General features: G+C 36.5%; 1 protein-coding gene across 1 annotated transcript in view; it reads right to left on the reverse strand.

The window, feature by feature from the left end:
- Window positions 1-21688, reverse strand: part of CCT1 (chaperonin containing TCP1 subunit 1) — a 151027-nt gene that overhangs the window by 50207 nt on the left and 79132 nt on the right. Inside the window, exons 7-8 of the mRNA XM_090410855.1 lie at window positions 12411-12537; window positions 3007-3182 (exon numbers count right to left, since the gene is read on the reverse strand). Coding sequence (XP_090266981.1) covers window positions 3007-3182; window positions 12411-12537 — 303 coding nt within the window. The remainder of the gene's footprint in view (window positions 1-3006; window positions 3183-12410; window positions 12538-21688) is intronic.

Below are 21688 nucleotides of genomic sequence, written 5' to 3' on the forward strand. Positions count from 1 at the left end.
ACCTGTTTCATACTCATCCCCATTTGCTGCAGTTTGCATAACAGTTTCATGTGGCATCCTGTTAAAGATCTCTGCAAAATCCAGCAGTATCATCATGTAGCCATTCCCTTTATACAACTCACATGTCCCTATTATAAAACGTTCAATTACTAACCCATCACAAAACCATTCTACTCTTCAGAGCGTATCATTCTTATCCACTCATTCCTGAATTCTTTTTCTGACTAACATTTCCAGTACTTTTACCACTACTCCTGAGATACTGAGTGATCTATTATTTGATACCACAGACTTAGATCCTCATTTATATAAAGGAATTATTTTGCCCTCCTTCCACTCTCTTGGGACTTTGCAAGAGCTGAGACTTAAAGTAAACAGCCTAGTCACATGTATTGCCAGTTATCCTGCACATGCTCTTAAAACGCAAGCCAATATCTCATCCAATCTCACAGACATATTTGCATTCAGATTCAGCAATATCCTAAGTACCTATTCATCATGAGGAGAGGCACCTATGAGGTGAGTAAGTGCAAAAATGAGAAAAAGAAGAATATATATCTCAAGCAATAAAATGAGGCTATCAATACTAGGTGTAAAGTGGTTGGAGGTCTAATGGGATGCTACAGTTTACATATACTAGTACTAAAAGCATTAGGATCAAGACATGAGTTTTTGGCATTGGTTAGTGCAACCTCACCAAAAGTAACATGCATTAATGAGACTTTGCTTACAGCAGATGGTAGTTAGGAAGATGGATGCGAGAGATTTAGTATTAGAGTAAGAAACAGGCATGCACAATTCATTTGAAGCAATCTGGTGTGAAACAGAGGCCAAAAGGTCAAAATATTATTATTAGACACCTCCAGGGAGGCCAAAGACTCACCGAGAGAGGGCACCTGCTCTTCAACTCTGTCTCTGCCACTCATCCACCAACTACACCAAAGCCATCTACCGCCAACCTCCACCACTAGTATTTTCAAAGGCAATCACAAACATCTATGCTTATGGCAGCATTCAAACCCACAGCCTTTTGGCTGGAGAGCAGATACACTAACCACTCAGCCAGCCAGGATGGCAAACATATATGGTTTAATGTTCAGCTCATGCACAAGAGATTGGTTGATCAACACAGTATGTTAGTACCTGTATGTATGTACGTATCTGTATACCAATGACCAGATGTCATGAATGATGCGGATGGCAAGCATCAGCAAATCGGCACGAGCACAGTTGGAGTAATTATTATGGCAACTTCAACTAGGAAGACAAAGACTGGAAGGAAGAAAGATCTCATGAGAGGAGAAAAAGGAAATGTAATTTATACATTTTCATTTCCATATAATAAAGTTGGTTTAGACAGAATGTTATATAGTCTGATTCTTTTATGTTTTTGTACCAAGGATGGCTTAAAGTATATTTATTATGCCATTTACTTTAATAAAATTTGATATTTTGATGTCTATACTTTTTCATCTTCATATGTTAAGTCCATCCCAGATATTTGAAAGTATTTACTTGTTCTAATATTTTATTATCTATCACTATTTTACTTCCTATTGGGTTTTCTCCTTTGAAAACCATTCCTTTTGTCTTTACTTTTGATATTCTCATATTATATTGTTCTGAAATGTTCAGTTAAGAAGGGATATATGTGGCAAAACAAGGCAAATGATAAGCTGAAGAGGCAGCCTGAAGTAGTGCCACAGAATAAGAATCTGCAGGGAAAGATGTTAACAAGGCATGAAGAAAGCAATATCAGACTGTATACCCAATGCCAGGAGAATAAATCTGGTAGAAGTGAGATAAGTAAGATCATTAAGCAGGAGTTGGGAAAAAAATGAAGGAGCATCATAGCTCAAGGCAAGAAAGATAACAAACATGATGAAAAAGACAAAATCAGATTATGAGAAGAAATTAGGCAAACAAGCTAAGGAAGACTAACCATGGAAGGACAACTTCAACAAGTGTTGATGGTAGGGAGGTAAACAGAAACAGATGAAATAACTGAGTTACTGAGTGATCACTTTACAAGGACCTAAGTGAGGATATTGCTGTGACATGAAATGATGTGAGAATAGACGTTAATGAATTAAATGTAATTAATATATTGCAGAATCTCAATACAAATATGGTTTTGGAGGTTAGATGGGATATCAGCTTGCTTTTATGAGAATGTAGAAATGGAAATGCCTCAATTAATGCACAGGTTAAGTTAGAGTATAGTCAATGACTAGGCTGTAAAGTCTCAAGGGAGTGGAAAGAGGGCAAAATAATTCCTTTGCATAAAGGAGGTTCTAAGGCTGCAGAAACAAATTATAGACCAATCGCTATCTAGGGAGTGGCGGTAAAACTAACCATAGGAATGTTGTTTACTGAGCAGGCCTCTAATGGCTGCTCAGTAAGTGAACAGCATTCGACCCTTTTGAAATCTTATCTGGATTTTTTTGCAGCTGTTGTAAGCTACAGAAGTAAGCAAAGTGTCATGCTGGAGTTAGCATACTATGATCTGCTCATAGTATACCAACATTTTTTCTTGGACTACCTTGGAATACTTGGAGGATCAAAAGGTTGGACAATGGTCAGGAATTTTGGGTGGAATGAGAAATGTAAATACTTCAGTCAAGTGAAGATTATTTCTGTTATTCAATTTGAGTAGGTGTTTGGATTAAAAAAACAAAAGCAATAGTCTGACCATGGAAACAAGAATGTTTATTGTCCTCTGGCATTACATGAGATTAAGCTATTGGGTGAAGGAAAGCTGAATGAGATTATGGTCTCAGTTACCAAAATAATTGACATCCAGTGTATTTAGAAAGAGAGCTTGTTAAGAACAGGTCAAGAGACTGGCAGGATGGTGAGGATTGTCTTAAAAAGATGTACTATTTGATAAATATGATCTCATTATTTAAAATCTGTATGCTTCTATTTTGTTTTTGAACTCACATAGCACATTTTTTAAATATTACTGTGAATTATTTCACATTTTCCTATCGACAAAACAATTACCTCCAGTTGCCTTAGCAATACGTCTAAGATCTGGCTTTTTGCAACGACGAACTGCCATAGCACCTGCTTCAACAAAATATTTCAGACAAAGATCATCAATTCCTCCTGTTGTTAAAATCACATTTGCTCCAGCTGCTAGGATCTTCAAGATGCGTTCCTTTGTAATATCTGCTTCTCTGAATTAAAAAAAAAAAAAAAAGGTACAAAGTTAACAATTATTTCAAACAAATGTTCTATTAATATAAACAGTTACAGAGATATAACAATCTACAGCTGCAACAATCATTCCAATGATCAGAAATATGGCATTATTTGAGAATGTTTTATTTTATATAAGTATATAAAATAAAATGTACTAAAAAAATTAATAAATATATCAAAATTGCAGCTTAAACAGTTAAAATTAAATATAAACATTTCGTGAGAAATAAGTTTCAGAACCATTCAGGCTCCCATGAAATCCCATAAACTTTATGAACTTAAAATCAACTTGCATTTCATGGAAAGATTCGGTGTCTTGTTCAGTCGTGAGCAAACACCTTAACCCAGTCCTGAAGATACTTTCAGGCGCAAACTTTGTTTGCTCACACTTGGATAAAGGATTAAACTAAATTTATTATAATCTAACCAAGTGAAAAATAAACTTTCAACATCCTTCTCTAAATCCAGAGTAAATTATTAAAAAAGGGTGGCACACCAATTGGCAATTCCTATAGGTGGAGATGACCTGCTAATGCTTCTGCTTGATATCTCCACTTGGGCCTGGCTCCCACTGAAGAGACCTCAATAAAGGTCGAAACTAGTCTGGGTAGTGGCCCTTCCCTTAATGCATAACATTAGACATATCCGCAAGGAGATGTGTTTTGCATTACATTATAGGAGATACTGAGATAGGATTGTTGGTAGCTTACTCCACCTTTGCAACGAGTTGCCCTGGTGTGTACCACCTTAACCCAGTCCTGAAGATACTTTCAGGCGCAAACTTTGTTTGCTCACACTTGGATAAAGGATTAAACTAAATTTATTATACTCTAACCAAGTGAAAAATAAACTTTCAACATCCTTCTCTAAATCCAGAGTAAATTATTAAAAAAGGGTGGCACACCAATTGGCAATTCCTATAGGTGGAGATGACCTGCTAATGCTTCTGCTTGATATCTCCACTTGGGCCTGGCTCCCACTGAAGAGACCTCAATAAAGGTCGAAACTAGTCTGGGTAGTGGCCCTTCCCTTAATGCATAACATTAGACATATCCGCAAGGAGATGTGTTTTGCATTATAGGAGATACTGAGATAGGATTGTTGGTAGCTTACTCCACCTTTGCAACGAGTTGCCCTGGTGTGTACCACCTTAACCCAGTCCTGAAGATACTTTCAGGCGCAAACTTTGTTTGCTCACACTTGGATAAAGGATTAAACTAAATTTATTATACTCTAACCAAGTGAAAAATAAACTTTCAGCTTATAGTGAACTTATAGACTATAAGTCCACTATAAGCTAACTCTTTCAGAAAACTGAATAAATGGAAATCTTCAAAATATCATAATAAAACAAAAATAAAGAACTTCAATAGCAATGTTAAGGCAGTATTATTAATATGGACCAGAGACATGGTAGCTGACCAAAAAATAGAAAGCTAAATTAAATAGTTTTCAAACAAAATGTCTGAGTAAAATATTAAAAATATTTTGGCCCCAACAAATGATTACATATATAAGCTGACTATACAAAAAGAATCACCGATGAAGGAAAAAAAGGGGTAGGGGATGGAAATGGATTGGACATATAATGAGAACGGACAGCAGAGAAATTCCTAAATTGGCTTTGACATTGCTCCCAGAAAAATGGAAAAGCCTAAATTAACTTGGCAAAGAATGACTAGCTGGAGGAAGAGAGAAACTGAACTGGTGACTCAGAACAGTGGTTTCTGGAAGAAATGGATCTCAGCCTTATGTGCCATGAGGCACGAAGAGGAGTATGTAGTAACTATGAGCCCTGCTCTATCTAGACTTCAACTTTATGACTAAGCTTTTAAATTATGCAGTGCAGTCACTAATGTTTCTACTACTGTATTTAATAATTTCAGATCAAACATCTACTTCAGATGCCTTGCCACATTCCAGATTTTGTTATGAATTTCAACCTCATGTATCAGTGTGCTTTCTGATTGCACTCTACATGCATATTTGCAATCCCTGTTCTGTCACCTCTTTCATTTAGTAATGTTTCAAAATAATTATTCAGACATGTACAATATCTTCAGTTTACCTACAACCATTATCACCCGATTCCTCAAACAGTATTTTCCCCTCCATTTCCAAGCTCAATAGCTACCAGAACATTTTGCCAGCTTCCTGTTATTTTCTACATTCTTACCAGTTTCCCTTAACTTTTTGATTACCCACTTTTACATCCTGTTTCACTTTCATATATTTTTCTCTGGAATCTCTCACAGCACATGCTGATAAACTTGTAATGAACTTTTGATATATTATTTGTTTTCCATGACTGCTAGTGTTAACTTCCTTTATAAATCTCACAACATGCATCTCTAACTGTCTTCAGTCTGCCACTGAGTCGCCGAGATTTGCTTCTTGTTTTCAGTCTAATTTTTTCTTGAATAATATTTATAGTCATCCCTGGACTTATGTCCGTTCGAGTTACATCCACTCGAAGATAAGTCTGTGATTCCATAAGGGAATAAATAACACTTGACTACTTTCGAACAAGATACAAGCCAGTAAAGTAAAAAAAGGTTTCTATTTAACAACAATGCATCCTGTGCAGTAGCACAGGATGCATTGTTGTTAAATAATAGAATGTATAGAATGGTTGTTAAATAAATAAAACGTGTAGAGGACCTGAATCAAAAGTGCATACCTCCTTAGCACTATGACCATAACTGCTAAGGCACTAAGCCTCTTCAATATGTTGAAGGAAGAAGAAGGCCCAATTACAACTACGATTCAATGCTTCTGGTTGGTTCACGAGATTCAAGCAGCGTTTTGCGCTGCATAACGTGAAAATGTATGAATCTGCAAGTGCCAATGAGAAGGTTGCCAAGAAGTTTGTGGAGAAATTGGATAAAATTATTATGGAGAAAAATTATTTGCCACAGAAAATATTTAATATGGATGAAACTTCCTTCTTTTGGAAAAAATGCAAACAGACATTCATCCACAAAAAGCTAAAATCTATGCCCGGTTTCAAAGCTCTCACAGACTGTATTATGATTTTGTTAGGGGGTAATGTGGCTGGATATAAACTGAAATCATTTGTGATATGGTACAGTGAAAATCTAAAAGCTTTCAAAAACATTAAGAAGCATACTCTTTCAGTTCATTTTTGGAGCAATAAGAAGTTGTGGATGACTCAAAAATTGTTAGAGGATGCTTTAACTGTTATGCAAGTGAAATGGAAAGCTATTGTGAGAAATAAAATGTAGAATTTAAAATTTTATTAATTATAGATAATGCTCCAAGTCATCCTTATATCGATGATCTTCACCCCAAGATCAAGGTCATATTTCTCCCTACAAACATTACTTCATTGACCCAACTGATGGATCAGGGAGTCCTTGAAGTGTTTAAGGCATATTATCTATGGAGAACTTTTTTCACAAGCCATTTCTGCCACTGAAGGAAATTATCACTCTCATGCAATTCTGGAAAGCATTCAATATTTATCATGATATTTAAAATATTGCTGTGGCTTGGGATGAAGTGACCTCTCAGTGTATGAGTGGCATATGGAAAAAGACATTAAAAAGGTTTGTGAAGGATTTTAGAAGTTTTGAAAAAATGAAGACCTTTGTAAATTGAGTGAAGAAATAGTGGGACTAACAAACAACTGACAGAAAGTACTCCTGAAGAGTTGACTTGACCAACAAAGAATTCGTTGAACTGGAGGAACAGCATGTTGCAGAAGAGGAAGAACGAGAAAAGGAAGATGGAAAGGAGAAACAAGAGGTAGTTAAACAATTCACAGTGAAGGGTCTTGCAGAAATGTTCTCTGAGGTTAGCGATGTTCTCAATGTCTGAAGACATGGACCCCAATGTTGAGCGCTACTTATCAGTAGAAAGGAAAGTACATAATGCGTTTGCTTGCTATAAACAAATTTATGATGAAGAGGAATAAGCAAAGCACGTTGGACATTTCCAGCAAAAAAAAAAGGGGGTTACACAAGAGGAGCCACACCCTGTCCTTCCAATAGGGAAGTTAATGAAGATGTGATTGTGGAGGAAGATCTGGGTGATTATTCTCCTATTTTGTAATGGCAGTAATGCACAGTACAGTTTTATAATAAGGTTTAAAAATTAAAATGATAGTATACTTATGGAACGAAAAAAAAATAAAATAAGTCGAGGGATGACTGTATTTTTGAGCCCAAATTTCATCTCTAAAAGCTGCTCAATATCAAATTCTTCTTAAAACTTTTGTACATATTTTTCTTTTCAACATGAAACTCATTTTTACCACTCAAAACAATGGTGATCACTTCGTAAAATGATTTGTAAACTTCTGTATATAGTTGCGCTTGAACCAGTTTGAAGATCTTATCAACAATATCAACAGTAAATGGGACATTTGTGTCTTCTTTCCATGAATTTGTGCACATCTTTACGTTGGAACATGGTATTGATAATGACTAGTCCATGTCCTAAGCAGAAATTGTCAGGTATGTACCATTATTGGCTTTGCACTTTCTCTCCAAATTTTACCAAAAATATTTTTATATGCCTGGTATTCCTACTCTGCTGTTTAGATGTTCAACAAGGACCAAATTTCTTTATATGCCTTAGAACCTTCTGTGGGACCACAGACACAGGTTATCGATTTCCCCATTCTGAAGCTCATCCAAGCTACTTTATTTGAGCTTGCCATTTGAGATTATTTTCGTGTTAAGCATTGATTATAGCTGCTCCTTCATTTCTTTAATTATGCATATATATAACAACCTATCGTTACTTAGAAGAATCATCTGCAGTTGTCTTTGTAACACTATGTCAATATGAACTAGTTTTCCATTAATGTTTGTTATACTGATGGTACCTATCTTGATTTCTTCTGATGTTGAGTTGGAAATTGTCTAGCAGGAGATTTGTTTACTAGAGTAATAACCCAGATGGCATGACATTTCATCTCGTGCCATCAATGTCTTTTGGTTTAAGCCAATACAACAGAGTACTGTTTAGTTGACAAAATCCCAAACTGTCAGCTTATCCTCATTCATTATCTAAGCAGAAGCATTAAAATTAAAGATCAATTAATGTGCCTAGTGAATGGTGGAAATGAACTGCTAGCTTGGAAAAGTTTATGATGCCATAGTCACCCAAACGAATGATAATATCTTCTTGGGTATTGATTTCTTGAGAATGGAAGTGGGAGAAGTCTTTTTTCCTTAAAATTTCTCTAGTCTCTAATGGGTTTGCTACATTGGGCATTGACCATGGTGGTTCAAAATTGTTTCCATGGCTAAAAGATATTACTTTAAGGGTTAAATTAAAGATTTCGAAATTTTAATGCTCCCACCTCCCTCCCAAAATACATATTTTCATGTCTTCTCTCTTTATTAAAAGTTACGAAAAATTTTATTTATAATTTTAATTTCTATAAAAAACAGTTCGAAATAATACCACTTGTAACAAATACCTCATTAAACATTTTAATATGCTGCTTCATATCAAAAATAGAAATATTGATGAAAAATTATAATTTCAAAAAATTTCCTGATAAGTACAAAACGTTCTTACTAGAAAAATCTGAGGTTTCTCTAATTTCAAAATTTATATTTAAGTAATATTTCAATTGTTAGATATCAAACTAACAGCTATTTCTCTATTTAATATTGAAAACATTATCCATTACAGTAAATTAAAGATACCAGGAAATTATATATTTGGTTTAACCCTTTATCCAAGTGTAAGCAAACAAGTTTGTGCCTGAACTATTTTCAGGAGTAGGGCAACTCATGTATAGAAGCTTATGACTTCACATCACTCGCCTTAGTGTCCTATATATAAGAGCTGCCCTAGTCCTGAAATTAGTTCAGGTACAAACTTGTTTGCTTACACTTGGATAAAGGATTAAACCAAGAATTTCTTGGTACCTTTAATTTTAGTCTAACCATGTGGAAAAAACTTCCAATATCCATTACAGTGTCACAAAAATTGCACAACTTCCCAACAAAGTTGAAGAAATCAATAAACATTTTCTCACTGAGCAAATTGTTTTTTGTTTCTTTAATATTATTTGTTAATAGTAACAAGGAAATTTGCTTGTTTATATATAAAAAAGATTTTTATTTTTAAAATCTTCAATATTGTAATTTTGTAATTGTGAAAATAAAAATAGCTACATTAGTAGAGAAGGTTATGTCATCTACCAATATAACAAACTCATGGGACTACATAATTGGTTACAGTGGACAGTCGCTTGGTAAATTTTCTTTATAATAGCATTGTGGATATGGTATTTGTCATAGTGATAGAATCAACTGTATTTCTAAATAAAAGCGCAAGTTTACTTGGAATGACAGTAGCCTGAATAAAATTAATCAAATATGATTACAACCAAAGCTCCTCTCCCAAGCAGTGATGGAAGTAATTAAGATTTGTAGGATACTGAACAATATCCTGAACTTTTGATAGGATCTGGCATCAAGGGACTCTCAACAATATTACCATCATTTAGACTGCCTTCATCATTATATAAACGGATTGCCAGTTTTCTCTCCTCAAACTTTCCTGTCAATGCCAGTCCTCAGGACTCTGTCATTTCATCCTCCCACTTTCTGATTTATATAAACAACAAATTAAAGATGCCAAGAAATTATATTTTTGGTTTATCCTTTATCCAAGTGTAAGCAAAGTTTGAACATGAAGTATCTTAATGACTGGGCTACATGTATATAGAGATCCTATACTGCAAAGAACACTACCTCCCTTTTGAAAGTACATAATGTTCTGCATTATGGGAAAGACCACTGCCCTGACCAGTTTCAACCTTTACTGAGGTCTCAACAGTGGGAGCCAGACCCAGAAGAGATACTAAAGTTGAAGCAAAATTAGTCAAAAGGTGCTCTGGTCTGGGTAGTGGTTCTTTCCATAATGCATAGCACACTTCCAAAATGGGGGTGTGTGCTTTGCATTATGGGATACTAAGGCAACTGATATGAAGTCATTAGCCTCTATATACAAGTAGCCCACAGTAGTGAAGATACCTCGCATGCAAACTTTGTTTGCTTACACATGGATAAAGGATTAAACCAAGAATATAGTTACTTGGCATATTTATCTCTTAATGATATCTCTTACACACTCCTCAGCCATTTTCCCACATCAGTTTCTTACTAAATCACTTAAGGAATTGAACAACGTAGATACGAATATAAATTAAATTATACTTTAATAAATATTTCTGATATTTTAGCAATGTCATGTTGCCAAAATATCGGAAAATTTGGCAGGGAAAATTCTACAAACAAATAGAGGGGACAGCCATGGGTTCATCACTCTCCCCACCCCCACCCTCTACCAATTTCTTTATGGAGACCTTTGAAGAAGAAAAAGCCCTAGCCTCTGCCCCACAAAAACCAACCATATAGCTTCGCTATATTGATGATGTGTTCGCTATTTGGCCACATGGCTCTAATACACTCCACTCCTTCTTAACATACTTAAACAACCAACACCCCAGAATCAAGTTCACCCTGGAAAATGAGGAAAAACAACAGTCTCCCTTTCCTAGACACACTAGTCACCCACCAGCCTGATGGAACCTTGGTTTTCTCAGTTTATAGAAAAACCCATACATACAGGCATACATTCACCAACAATTCCCCCCCCCCCACACACACACACAACAATATGGAGTGAATAACCATCAAGAATAATAAATAAACAATAACCATCAAGAGGGCTAAACTAATCTGTTCTAACGACATGGCACTAAACACTGAACTAAATCATATCCTCAACACTTTCTCAGCCAATGGCTACCCCTCCCCCAAAAATATTGAAACCTACAAACCACAACCCCCCCCCCCCCCCCTCCACAACAAGGATTACTCTAAATCCATCACCATTCCCTACATCCGAGGCACCTTGGAAAAAATTAACCAAAATCTTAAAAAAACATGACCTGACCTCCTGTTACAGGCCTTACAGAAAATTGGCATCCCTTATTCACTCCACTAAAGACCAACCACTTCCCCTAGACCTACCTGGTGTATACCAGGTCCCTTGCAGTTGTAAACTGTCTTACTTTGGCCAAACAGGCAGGACAGCGAATATCAGAATTTCTGAACACAAGAACTACATCTGTTTTTACAAGTACAGCCATTCTGGTCTTGCAGACCATGCTCTGGATACACACCACAAAATACAGTGGAAGAAAGCTACAGTAATACAACGTAGCAAATACAAATTCGAAAGACTATTTATGGAATCAGCCTCAGCCTAAGAAACTCTCCAAACCTCAACAAATTTGGTTGTATGCGACTGCCCCAAATTTGGGAAGCTTACATCAGCAGAACTTCAGCCCAATGGCCAAGAACACCTACTTAGCCCGCTAGAGGGCACATCAGGACTTTTAGGAGAACAACAGCTTCATCACTTCATTCTCAGTTACTGTTTTGTAGTGTCTACGTGCACGTGCCTTTTTTTGTAAGTTCCTTTTGGAGATGGCAACATGACGTTGCCGAAATATCGGAAATATTTATTAAAGTATAATTTAATTTATATTCGTATCTATGTTGTTCAATTCCTTAAGTGATTTAGTAATGCATAACCAACGTATAAGCATGTCTACGAGAATTCACATCAATTTCTTCTACAGATATTTCCATGGCCATTGTTCAGAACTATGTGCATCCATTATGCCTCCCATTTCTGCCAAGATGTATGTATAAGAACTACCAGCTGCTCAACATCCTATACCTTTACAAACTGCATACTCACTGAACCTGCTACTCCCAGTCATATTTCATTCCTTCCGCCTCAATGTGGAACAACCTCCCCATGCATTTCAAAAGGACTACAATTTCCCACTGTTAAAGAAGAATATCAACAGATTACTCTATTCCTGACCCTTCCCACACACATCTGTTTTTGCTATAGGCTCGTCTGCCTTTCATGTGTGGGGAAAGAAAAATGTATTATAAAGAACAAATTTTAATGGAGTTTAACTATGCTGAATAACCAATAACTATGAACTTCAAATAAGCTGTGTGACAAAGTTAGCAGGTTTCCTTTTAGAGATAAAAAGTATAATGAAAAAGAATTAACTACTTCATTTTATGAAGAAAGGTGTTTTCTAAAAATGGTAGAAAATAATATTTATATATAGACAAATTGGATATTTCTAATAATCTGGAAAAAGGAGGAGAATGAAAATAGTTTACCTTTGTCTAATAGCCTCTAATTTATCAGGATCTGTTACTAAAACTTGGACCCCAAGGTGCATCTTTGTTTTTTGCAATCCAAAATCCAAACATGCTATCTTAGCATTTGTGATGCTTTTATTCATGGCTATAATAAATAAAAATGAGTTGGTAGTATATAGAATTTTCTTGAAATATGAGTTTATATAAATGTATAATCTATCAGTATTCAATCAACCACTAACAAAAAAAAAAAAAAAAAAGCATTTGTGCTAGTCATTAAGTGGTAAATTGTTTTTTTTAACCTGGTGTGTATATCTACCACCCTTGCTTACTGGAGACATCAGATAGGTATCCTTTAAATGCCCAAGGGAATTAAATTGCCTAGGTGACATCTAATATTTCTATTAGATGTCACCTAGGCAATGTCAAATGTTAGCAAATCTTCCATTTAACCTCCAGTATGGAGACTAAGTTTCTTAACAAGAATTAGATCTTTATTAAACTAAACAATAAGGCTTGACAACGTTTGTAAATTGATTGTTCTTGTTTCTGCCAGGTGATATGCTATAGGCAGACTAACATCGGCTAACGTCTGTTTGGAAGTACACATGTAATCATGACTACAGACATTCATGTCTAGCAGACCATTTTTGAACATCAACAGAACCAAAAGGGGAAAAAACTACTATTCATCAACCAGTTTTCAAATGCAAGTTTTGTTTTTTTTTAATAATCTACACTGCTATGCTAAAAAACAACTTTCAAGTCCCCCCCCCCCCCAACACACACACAAAAGAAACGGGGAACAAATTCCTGAGCATTTTACTAGTGCTCATAGATGACTACCTTCATTACTGGGACTACAGTTTACTAAGTTTCACCTCATTTTGTGTTGCTCGTATATTTCTTACAATTTTGAATGAATCCCTCCCCCACCTGAATGTCTTTAATAGAGACAAAATACTTGAAGTATTAAATTATTTAATTCTTTCTTTGCATAACTGAACCACTAAACAAACATGAGTTTATCAGATAAAACTTCAAAATTTGGAAACTCAATCATTAAGATAATGTGTCTCTTCCTTATCCAAAAATGTTACTTTAAAAACAAATGACACTTCAAGCACACTGTTTACTGTGTGTGTGTGCATGCAAACAAAAAAATAATTTCTCACCCTTCTATCATTCCAAAACAAAATTTAACCTAACCAGGAGAGAAACTGCCATTAACTTCTGAATGTAATACTATCACAAGGACCTCCAGGGAGTCATGGACTCAAAGGAGGGATCATGCTAGAAAAAAGAAATTATACTACTCTCTCAAGTTGTTTATTATTTTAACTGTATAATAGAACACAGAAACTAAGTAAATAATTAATTTATTGACTTGATGCTGATATTTCGCTGGTATTATAACCAGCATCTTCAGAGCACAAAAACACTGTTTGTCACAATACGCGAGACTAAAACAACATGGTGTACTTAACCAAAATTGTAGCAGCAACACAAAGACTAGAGTCCTGATTTTGGTGCCCTCTATCTGGAAAAAAAAAAAAAAAAGAAGCTATCATATATTACTAGAGTCCTAGAAAAGTGCTAGTTTTTTCTTAATATGACTGTCTCCCAGATCTTCGGCAAGTTAATACAGCCATATTTGTTGAGATTTGGAGTGTGTTTTAGGGCTTCTGTCGCCTCTAAGAACAATCTCTCTGATTTATATGGGTTTCTGTGTAGTACTTTTGTGTTTTTCCAGTTGATCCTGTGTGCAGGGGTATCCAGAGCATGGTCTGCTAGGCCCGACTTCCCATAATGATATTTCCGGACGTATCGTTTATGTTCGCTGATGCGGATATTCACAGTTCTTCCTGTTTAACCGTAGTAGGCTTGATTGCATGAGCAGGGTACTTGGTAGACTCCTGGATGTGATAAAGGAGGAATGCTGTCCTTGGGTGAGCGGATGAGGGTGGCTAATTTGCTACATGGTCTGAATGTGGTGCGTAGTTTATGTTTATTGAGGATTCTTGAGATCTTTTCGGATGTGCCTTTAATGTAGGGGATGGTGACTGTTTTGTTGTAGTTCTCTGTGGTGGATGGTGGGAGGGGTTTCTTAGGAGTGTTTAGTATTTTGTTTATTTTTTGTGGATTGTAGCCGTTGGCCAAGAAGGTGTGGCGTAAGTGAGTCAGTTCAGCAGTCAGAGCCTTGTCATTTGAACAGATTGCTCTTGCTCTATGGGTTAGCGTTTTTAATATGCCATATTGTTGAGAAGGATGATGGTGTGATTGTTTGTGTAAGTATCTGCCTGTATGTGTGGGTTTTCTGAAAACGATAAGGAACCATCTGGGAGACGTGTGATGAGTGTATCCAGGAAGGGCAGACAGTTGTTGGCTTCCAGTTCCATAGTAAAGTGGATTTTTGGATGTTGGCTATTTAAATGTGCTAAGAATGTTTTCAATGTCTCAGGGCCATGTGGCCAAATAGCAAGCACATCATCAACATAGCGTAGCCAAAGTGTTGGTTTGAGAGTGGCTGTATTGATTGCTTGTTTTTCCAGGTGTTCTATGTAAAAGTTGGCTAGGGGGGGAGCCCATGGCTGTCCCATCAATTTGTTTGTATATTTTCCCTTTCCATGTGAAATATCCTGCATGTATTGTGAATTTGAATAGTTCAAATATATCAGGGGGGAAGTGTGACTTCAGTAGATTGAGGGTTTCTATTAGTGGTACATTTGTGAATAGTGAAGTGATGTCAAAGCTTACTATTAAGTCTGAGCTTTTTAGGGTGAGGTGTTGTAAGATGCTTTTTAGGTGTGCTGAATTTTTGATAAAGGAGGGAGAATTGTTAGTGAGAGTGGCTAGTAGCTTCGCTAAATGTCTAGCCAGTTTGTATGTGGGACTATTTATACTGTCCACAATTGGGCGTAGGCCTGGTTTGTGAATTTTTGGTGATCCATAGATCCTCGGTGTTTTAACATGGAAAGGTTTGAGTTTGTTAACTGTGTCTTTGGGCCAGGAAGTGACTTTTTTTAATAATTTTCGTGCCTTATTCTTTTGTGTGTTGGTAGGATTGCGATCTATAATTTTGTATGTTGACTGATCTTGTAATAGTGTGTGCATTTTGTTTTCATATTCAGTAGTGTCCATCACCACGGTTGCATTTCCTTTGTCTGCTTTTGCTATGGTAATCTGGCTGTTGTTGTGTAGCTCTTTTATAGCAACAGCCACTCTCAAACCAACACTTTGGCTACGCTATGTTGATGATGTGCTTGCTATTTGGCCTGAGACATTGAAAACATTCTTAGCACATTTAAATAGCCAACATCCAAAAATCCACTTTACTATGGAACTGGAAGCCAACAACTGTCTGCCCTTCCTGGATACACTCATCACACGTCTCCCAGATGGTTCCTTATCGTTTTCAGAAAACCCACACATACAGGCAGATACTTACACACACAATCACACCATCATCCTTCTCAACAATATGGCATATTAAAAACGCTAACCCATAGAGCAAGAGCAATCTGTTCAAATGACAAGGCTCTGACTGCTGAACTGACTCACTTACGCCACACCTTCTTGGCCAACGGCTACAATCCACAAAAAATAAACAAAATACTAAACACTCCTAAGAAACCCCTCCCACCATCCACCACAGAGAACTACAACAAAACAGTCACCATCCCCTACATTAAAGGCACATCCGAAAAGATCTCAAGAATCCTCAATAAACATAAAATACGCACCACATTCAGACCATGTAGCAAATTAGCCACCCTCATCCACTCACCCAAGGACAGCATTCCTCCTTTATCACATCCAGGAGTCTACCAAGTACCCTGCTCATGCAATCAAGCCTACTACGGTCAAACAGGAAGAACTGTGAATATCCGCATCAGCGAACATAAACGATACGTCCGGAAATATCATTATGGGAAGTCGGGCCTAGCAGACCATGCTCTGGATACCCCTGCACACAGGATCAACTGGAAAAACACAAAAGTACTACACAGAAACCCATATAAATCAGAGAGATTGTTCTTAGAGGCGACAGAAGCCCTAAAACACACTCCAAATCTCAACAAATATGGCTGTATTAACTTGCCGAAGATCTGGGAGACAGTCATATTAAGAAAAAACTAGCACTTTTCTAGGACTCTAGTAATATATGATAGCTTCTTTTTTTTTTTTTTTCAGATAGAGGGCGCCAAAATCAGGACTCTAGTCTTTGTGTTGCTGCTACAATTTTGGTTAAGTACACCATGTTGTTTTAGTCTCGCGTATTGTGACAAACAGTGTTTTTGTGCTCTGAAGATGCTGGTTATAATACCAGCGAAATATCAGCATCAAGTCAATAAATTAATTATTTACTTAGTTTCTGTGTTCTATTATACCGTTAAAATAATAAACAACATGTTCGACGAACACATAAGTCTGTCCACACGTTTAAGGATAACTACTCTCTCAAATTTCTGCCAGTACCATAAATTGATCAGAGTTTAATTCAAAACTGCTCTTACACCTAGGATTCTTCTTCTTCACGTAGCTTCCTCAGTGAGAGGGTGCAGCACCATGTCCTTTCAGTTCTCTCTGTTGGTGACTTTCCTTTTTGTTTCTGCATAGCAATGTGATCCTGTCCATGATCTTATATCTTCAAGCCATGTCCTTCGTTTTTTGCCTCTTGATCCTTTTCCCATAATTTTCCCTTCTAAAACTGTTAATATCCTCTGACCTGCTGAACCTCTCAGTACATGTCCTGCCAATCTCATCTTTCTCTGGATCATTTCCTGTAATAAAGATCTCTGTGTTTGTTCTCATTCTCTGTAGGACATCTGTATTTGTCACATGTTCTGTCCATGGGATTTTCAGAGCTCTCCTATAGCACCACATTTCAAAGGCCATTATCTGTTGCCCTACTCTCTTCTTGAATATCCAAGTCTCACTTCCATATGTGAAAATTGGCCACACTAATGTTCTTATCATTCTTTTCTTTGTCTCGATACTCACAGAACTTCTGAGCAGATCTTTATTTTTCAGAATGCAACTTTAGCTATGGCTGTTCTTATTTTTAGTTCTTTATCTTGCTTTCCATCTGCAGTAAAGTAGGTGTCTATATATTTGTATTCTGTTGTATGTTCAATTTTCATATTGTTTATGAATATTTCTGGCTCGGATCTGCTTTCTTTTAAGATTTTCATAAATTTGTTTTTTTTTTTTTTTGCATTAATATCTAATCCAAATTCTTTACCTTCTTCAATTAGTAGCTGCAGTAATTTGTTTCTGATTTCTGCTATTAGAATGGTATCATCAGCATATCTAAGATCGTTGTATTTTATACCATTGATACTAATTCTCATTTTTTTGTTTTTCAATCTTTTTCATCAGTGTCTCACTATAGATATTAAATAGATTTGGTGAAAGGATACAACCTTGTCTAACTCCTCTTTTCATTTTCACTTCAGAAGTCTCAGAGTTAAACAGCTGCATTTTCTGTATGGTATAAATCATTTTTATAATCTTAAGTACATGATCTTCTATGTCTAATTCTAGGATTAATTCGTCTAATTTAAAATCTACAATAATGTAGTCAATAACTGATACATTCACCAACAATCCTACCCCCCCCCCCTCACAACAATATGGAGTTATTAAGACACTATTCAACAGGGCTAAACTAATCTGTTCAAATGACATAGCCCTAACCACTTTCTGAGCCAATGGCTACCCACCTCCAACCCCCTTCCCCTTCACAAAAAAGATTACTCTAAATATGTCACCATTCCCTACATCCAAGGCACCTCGGAAAAAATCAACAAAATCCTAAAAAAAAAATGACTTGACCTCTTGTTACAAACCAACCATATACGAAATTGGCATCCCTTCTCTGCTCCACTAAAAACCAACCACTTTCCCCTAGACCTACCTGGTGTATACCAAGTCCCTTGCAGCTGTAAATTGGTCTATTTTGGCCAAACAGGCAGGACAGCAAATATCAGAATCTCAGAACACAAGGACTACATCCGATTTCACCAGTACGACCACTCTGGGCTTGCAGCCCATGCTCTTGATACTCGCCACAGAATTAGGAAACTTAAATTTGGGAAATATACATCAGGAGAACTTCAGTCTAAAGGCCGAGAACACCTATAAAATCTATAGCAGTTTAAAAATAATAATAATAAATAAATAAAGGAGAGCAAAAGCAGGTATAATGATACACAAATCTATGAAGAACAATATTGTATAACTACTGGACTGTGAAAGACTAATAAAAATTGACTTCAAACATTAAGAGGTCACATAATAATTTGGTCATATGCAATAGAAGAGGGGAAAGGAGAGTGTAAGACAAAGAACTGCAAGGTCACAGATAAAACAGACGTAAAATAAAACGTAAAGTCATAGATAAAATACTTTTTTTGTCACTAGCAGAGGATTTAAATGACAGAAAGGAAACAGGAAATATAACATAAAGGGAGATTTGTGAAGATACATGTATCAAAATGGACACAAACTGCAAGATTTGTCATTTATGATAATATAAGAATAATGAACTCATATGTAAACATAAACAAATACTTAACTCTACGTAGTTAAAGGAATAATGACAATGGTCAGTTTTGATGTCTCCTCCTTATTCACAAATGTCCTCCCTCAAAGAAACTTTTGAGCTAATCCAAGCTAAATTTTCTCCAAAAATCTCAGCCCTATTTCAGTTCACAATCTCAGGCTATTTCGTTTGGCAGGAAAAATTCCACAAACAGATAGAGGGGACAGCCATGGGTTCACCACTTTCTCCACCCTTGGCCAACTTCTTCATGGAGACTTCTGAAGAGAAAATCTTAAACTCTGCCCCACAAAAACCTACCATATGACTTTGCTACGTTGATGATGTGCTCGCTATTTGGCCACATGGCTCGGATAAACTCCTCTCCTTCTTGATACACTTAATCAACCAACACCACCAGAATCAAGTTCATCCTGGAAAATGAGGAAAATAATAGCCTCCCCTTCCTAGACACACTAGTCACTCACCAACCTGATGGAACCTTGATTTTCTCAGTTTATAGAAAACACACCCATACAGGCAGATACATTCACCAACAATCCTACCCCCCCCCCCCAACACACACAAAAATATGAAGTTATTAAGGCGCTATTCAACAGGGCTAAACTTAATCTGTTCAAATGACAAAGTCCTACCCACTGAACTAAATCACATCCTTAACACTTTCTCAGCCAACGGCTACCCCCCCCCACCAAAAAAATACTAAAACCAGTTATCCACCCCCCCCCTTCACAAAAAAGGTTACTCTAAATTCATCACCATTCCCTACATCCGAGGCAACTCGGAAAAAAATCAACAAAAACCTAAAAAAACATGACTTGACCTCTTGTTAACATATAGGAAATTGGTATCCTTTATCCGTTCCACTAAAGACCAACCACTTCCCCCTAGACCTACCTGGTGTATACCAGGTCCCTTGCAGCTGTAAATTGTCGTATTTTGGCCAAACAGGCAGACAAATATCAGAATCTCAGAACACAAGGACTGCATCCGATTTCACCAGTACCCACTCTGGACTTGCAGACCATGCTCTTGATACTCACCACAGAATTATGTTTAAGAAAGCCACAGTAATACTCTGCAGCAAGTTCAAATATGAAAGACTATTCAGCCTCAGCCCTTAGGAACATGCCAAAACTCAACAAATTTGGATGCATGAGACTGCCTCAAATTTGGGAAACATACATCAGGAGAACTTCAGCCCAAAGGCCGAGAACATCTAATATAGCGTGCTAGGGAAAACCACCAGGACTTTAGGAAAACGGTAGTTTCCTCCCTTCGTTTCTCATGTGCTGTTGTGTAGTACTTAGAGATAAAGACGCGTGCACGTGTCTTTATCTTAAGTTCCCATGAATGGCAACATGACGTTGCCGAAATATTGGAAAGTATACATTAAGGTTTTATTTAATTTATATTTCTAGTATACGCTGTCAATTCCTTAAGTATTTAATATCAGATTTGTATATAGTTATTTGTTTCTTTGGTATCTTTTTGCTTTTTGTTTGTTTCTGTTACCACACACACACAGGCTTGGTTTAATTGTTCACCAAGTTCCTCTTCTGTGTGTGTGCAATGCTCCTCACATTTCAAGTTGCAATTTTCATTATATGTTCCATCTTCCACTTTCATTTACCTTTTCCCTGAATCATGGTCGTTTCCTTGATAGTTCATCTGGCTTTTCTTTGGTTCAGACTTGAACAGTATGTTAACTTTCCCCAGGACAGGTTTACTAGCCTTTTGCTGGGCAAGTCCAATGATAGGGTTGCTACCTAATGCCTCTGAATAGGCAACTCTAACAGCATTTGCTCTTCATGACTTATTTTTGTTAATACCAAAAAATATAACTTATTTTTTGGTATTAACAACACCACAAACACTTTTATCAACAAAGATGTTTTAAAACATCTTTGTTGATAAAAGTGTTTGTGGTGTTGTTAATACCGTGAAAAAATAAGTCATGAATAACCATCAATACCTAAGCTTATCTGTTAGCATTTGCCTGTTGGGATTATAACAAGGCTAATTTAACTAAAGTACAAACAAGGCACTGGCAAGTGCCTTGTTTGTACTTTTAGAACAGGCTGGGTGGACAACAAGTAGGCGAGGTTGACATTTGAGCGGGAGAGGATATATATATATATATATATATATATATATTCATTTTTATATAAACTGACTAAAAATCTGAGAATTATAACAAATTGAGATTGAGAATCTAACAATTATAAAGCTATAATATTCGACTGTAAATTACAGTTATTATGAACTTGAGCTATAGTCCGTGTTAAAGTTCTATTGTTGTACACTTGTGCATGTGTGGAACCACGAGATCTCCAGTATCTGATAGTATAAATGAGAGTCAGGCAAATTATAGCTGAGATTATTGTTTCATTCTACCTGAGGCCATTTCTTTTGAATCGACAATGCAGCATTCTACCTCATCGTGGCAAATGTGTAGGTTTGAAGTTGTTGTCCAATTTACTTCATGTTGGCGGCTTTCATTGTTCATGTTTATTGAAAACAAGACATGGCCTGATAGGGCAGTAGCTCTGGTTCTCTTGTAAGAGAACCAGAGCTACTGCCCTCCTCCTATGTCTCTCTGGTGTTCCTCGAGACATAGGAGGATAGATTTCTCCGTTTGGCCATAGTACGGTTTTCTGCACTCACATGTGACTTTGTAAATAAGCACAATATATATATATATTAAAAAAGTTCTAGTCGGCGACTAGAA

The sequence above is a fragment of the Typopeltis vanoorti genome, chromosome 21, assembly GCF_054136105.1.
Source record: "Typopeltis vanoorti isolate ZY-2024b chromosome 21, IOZ_Tvanoo_1.0, whole genome shotgun sequence".
NCBI lineage: Eukaryota > Metazoa > Arthropoda > Arachnida > Uropygi > Thelyphonidae > Typopeltis > Typopeltis vanoorti.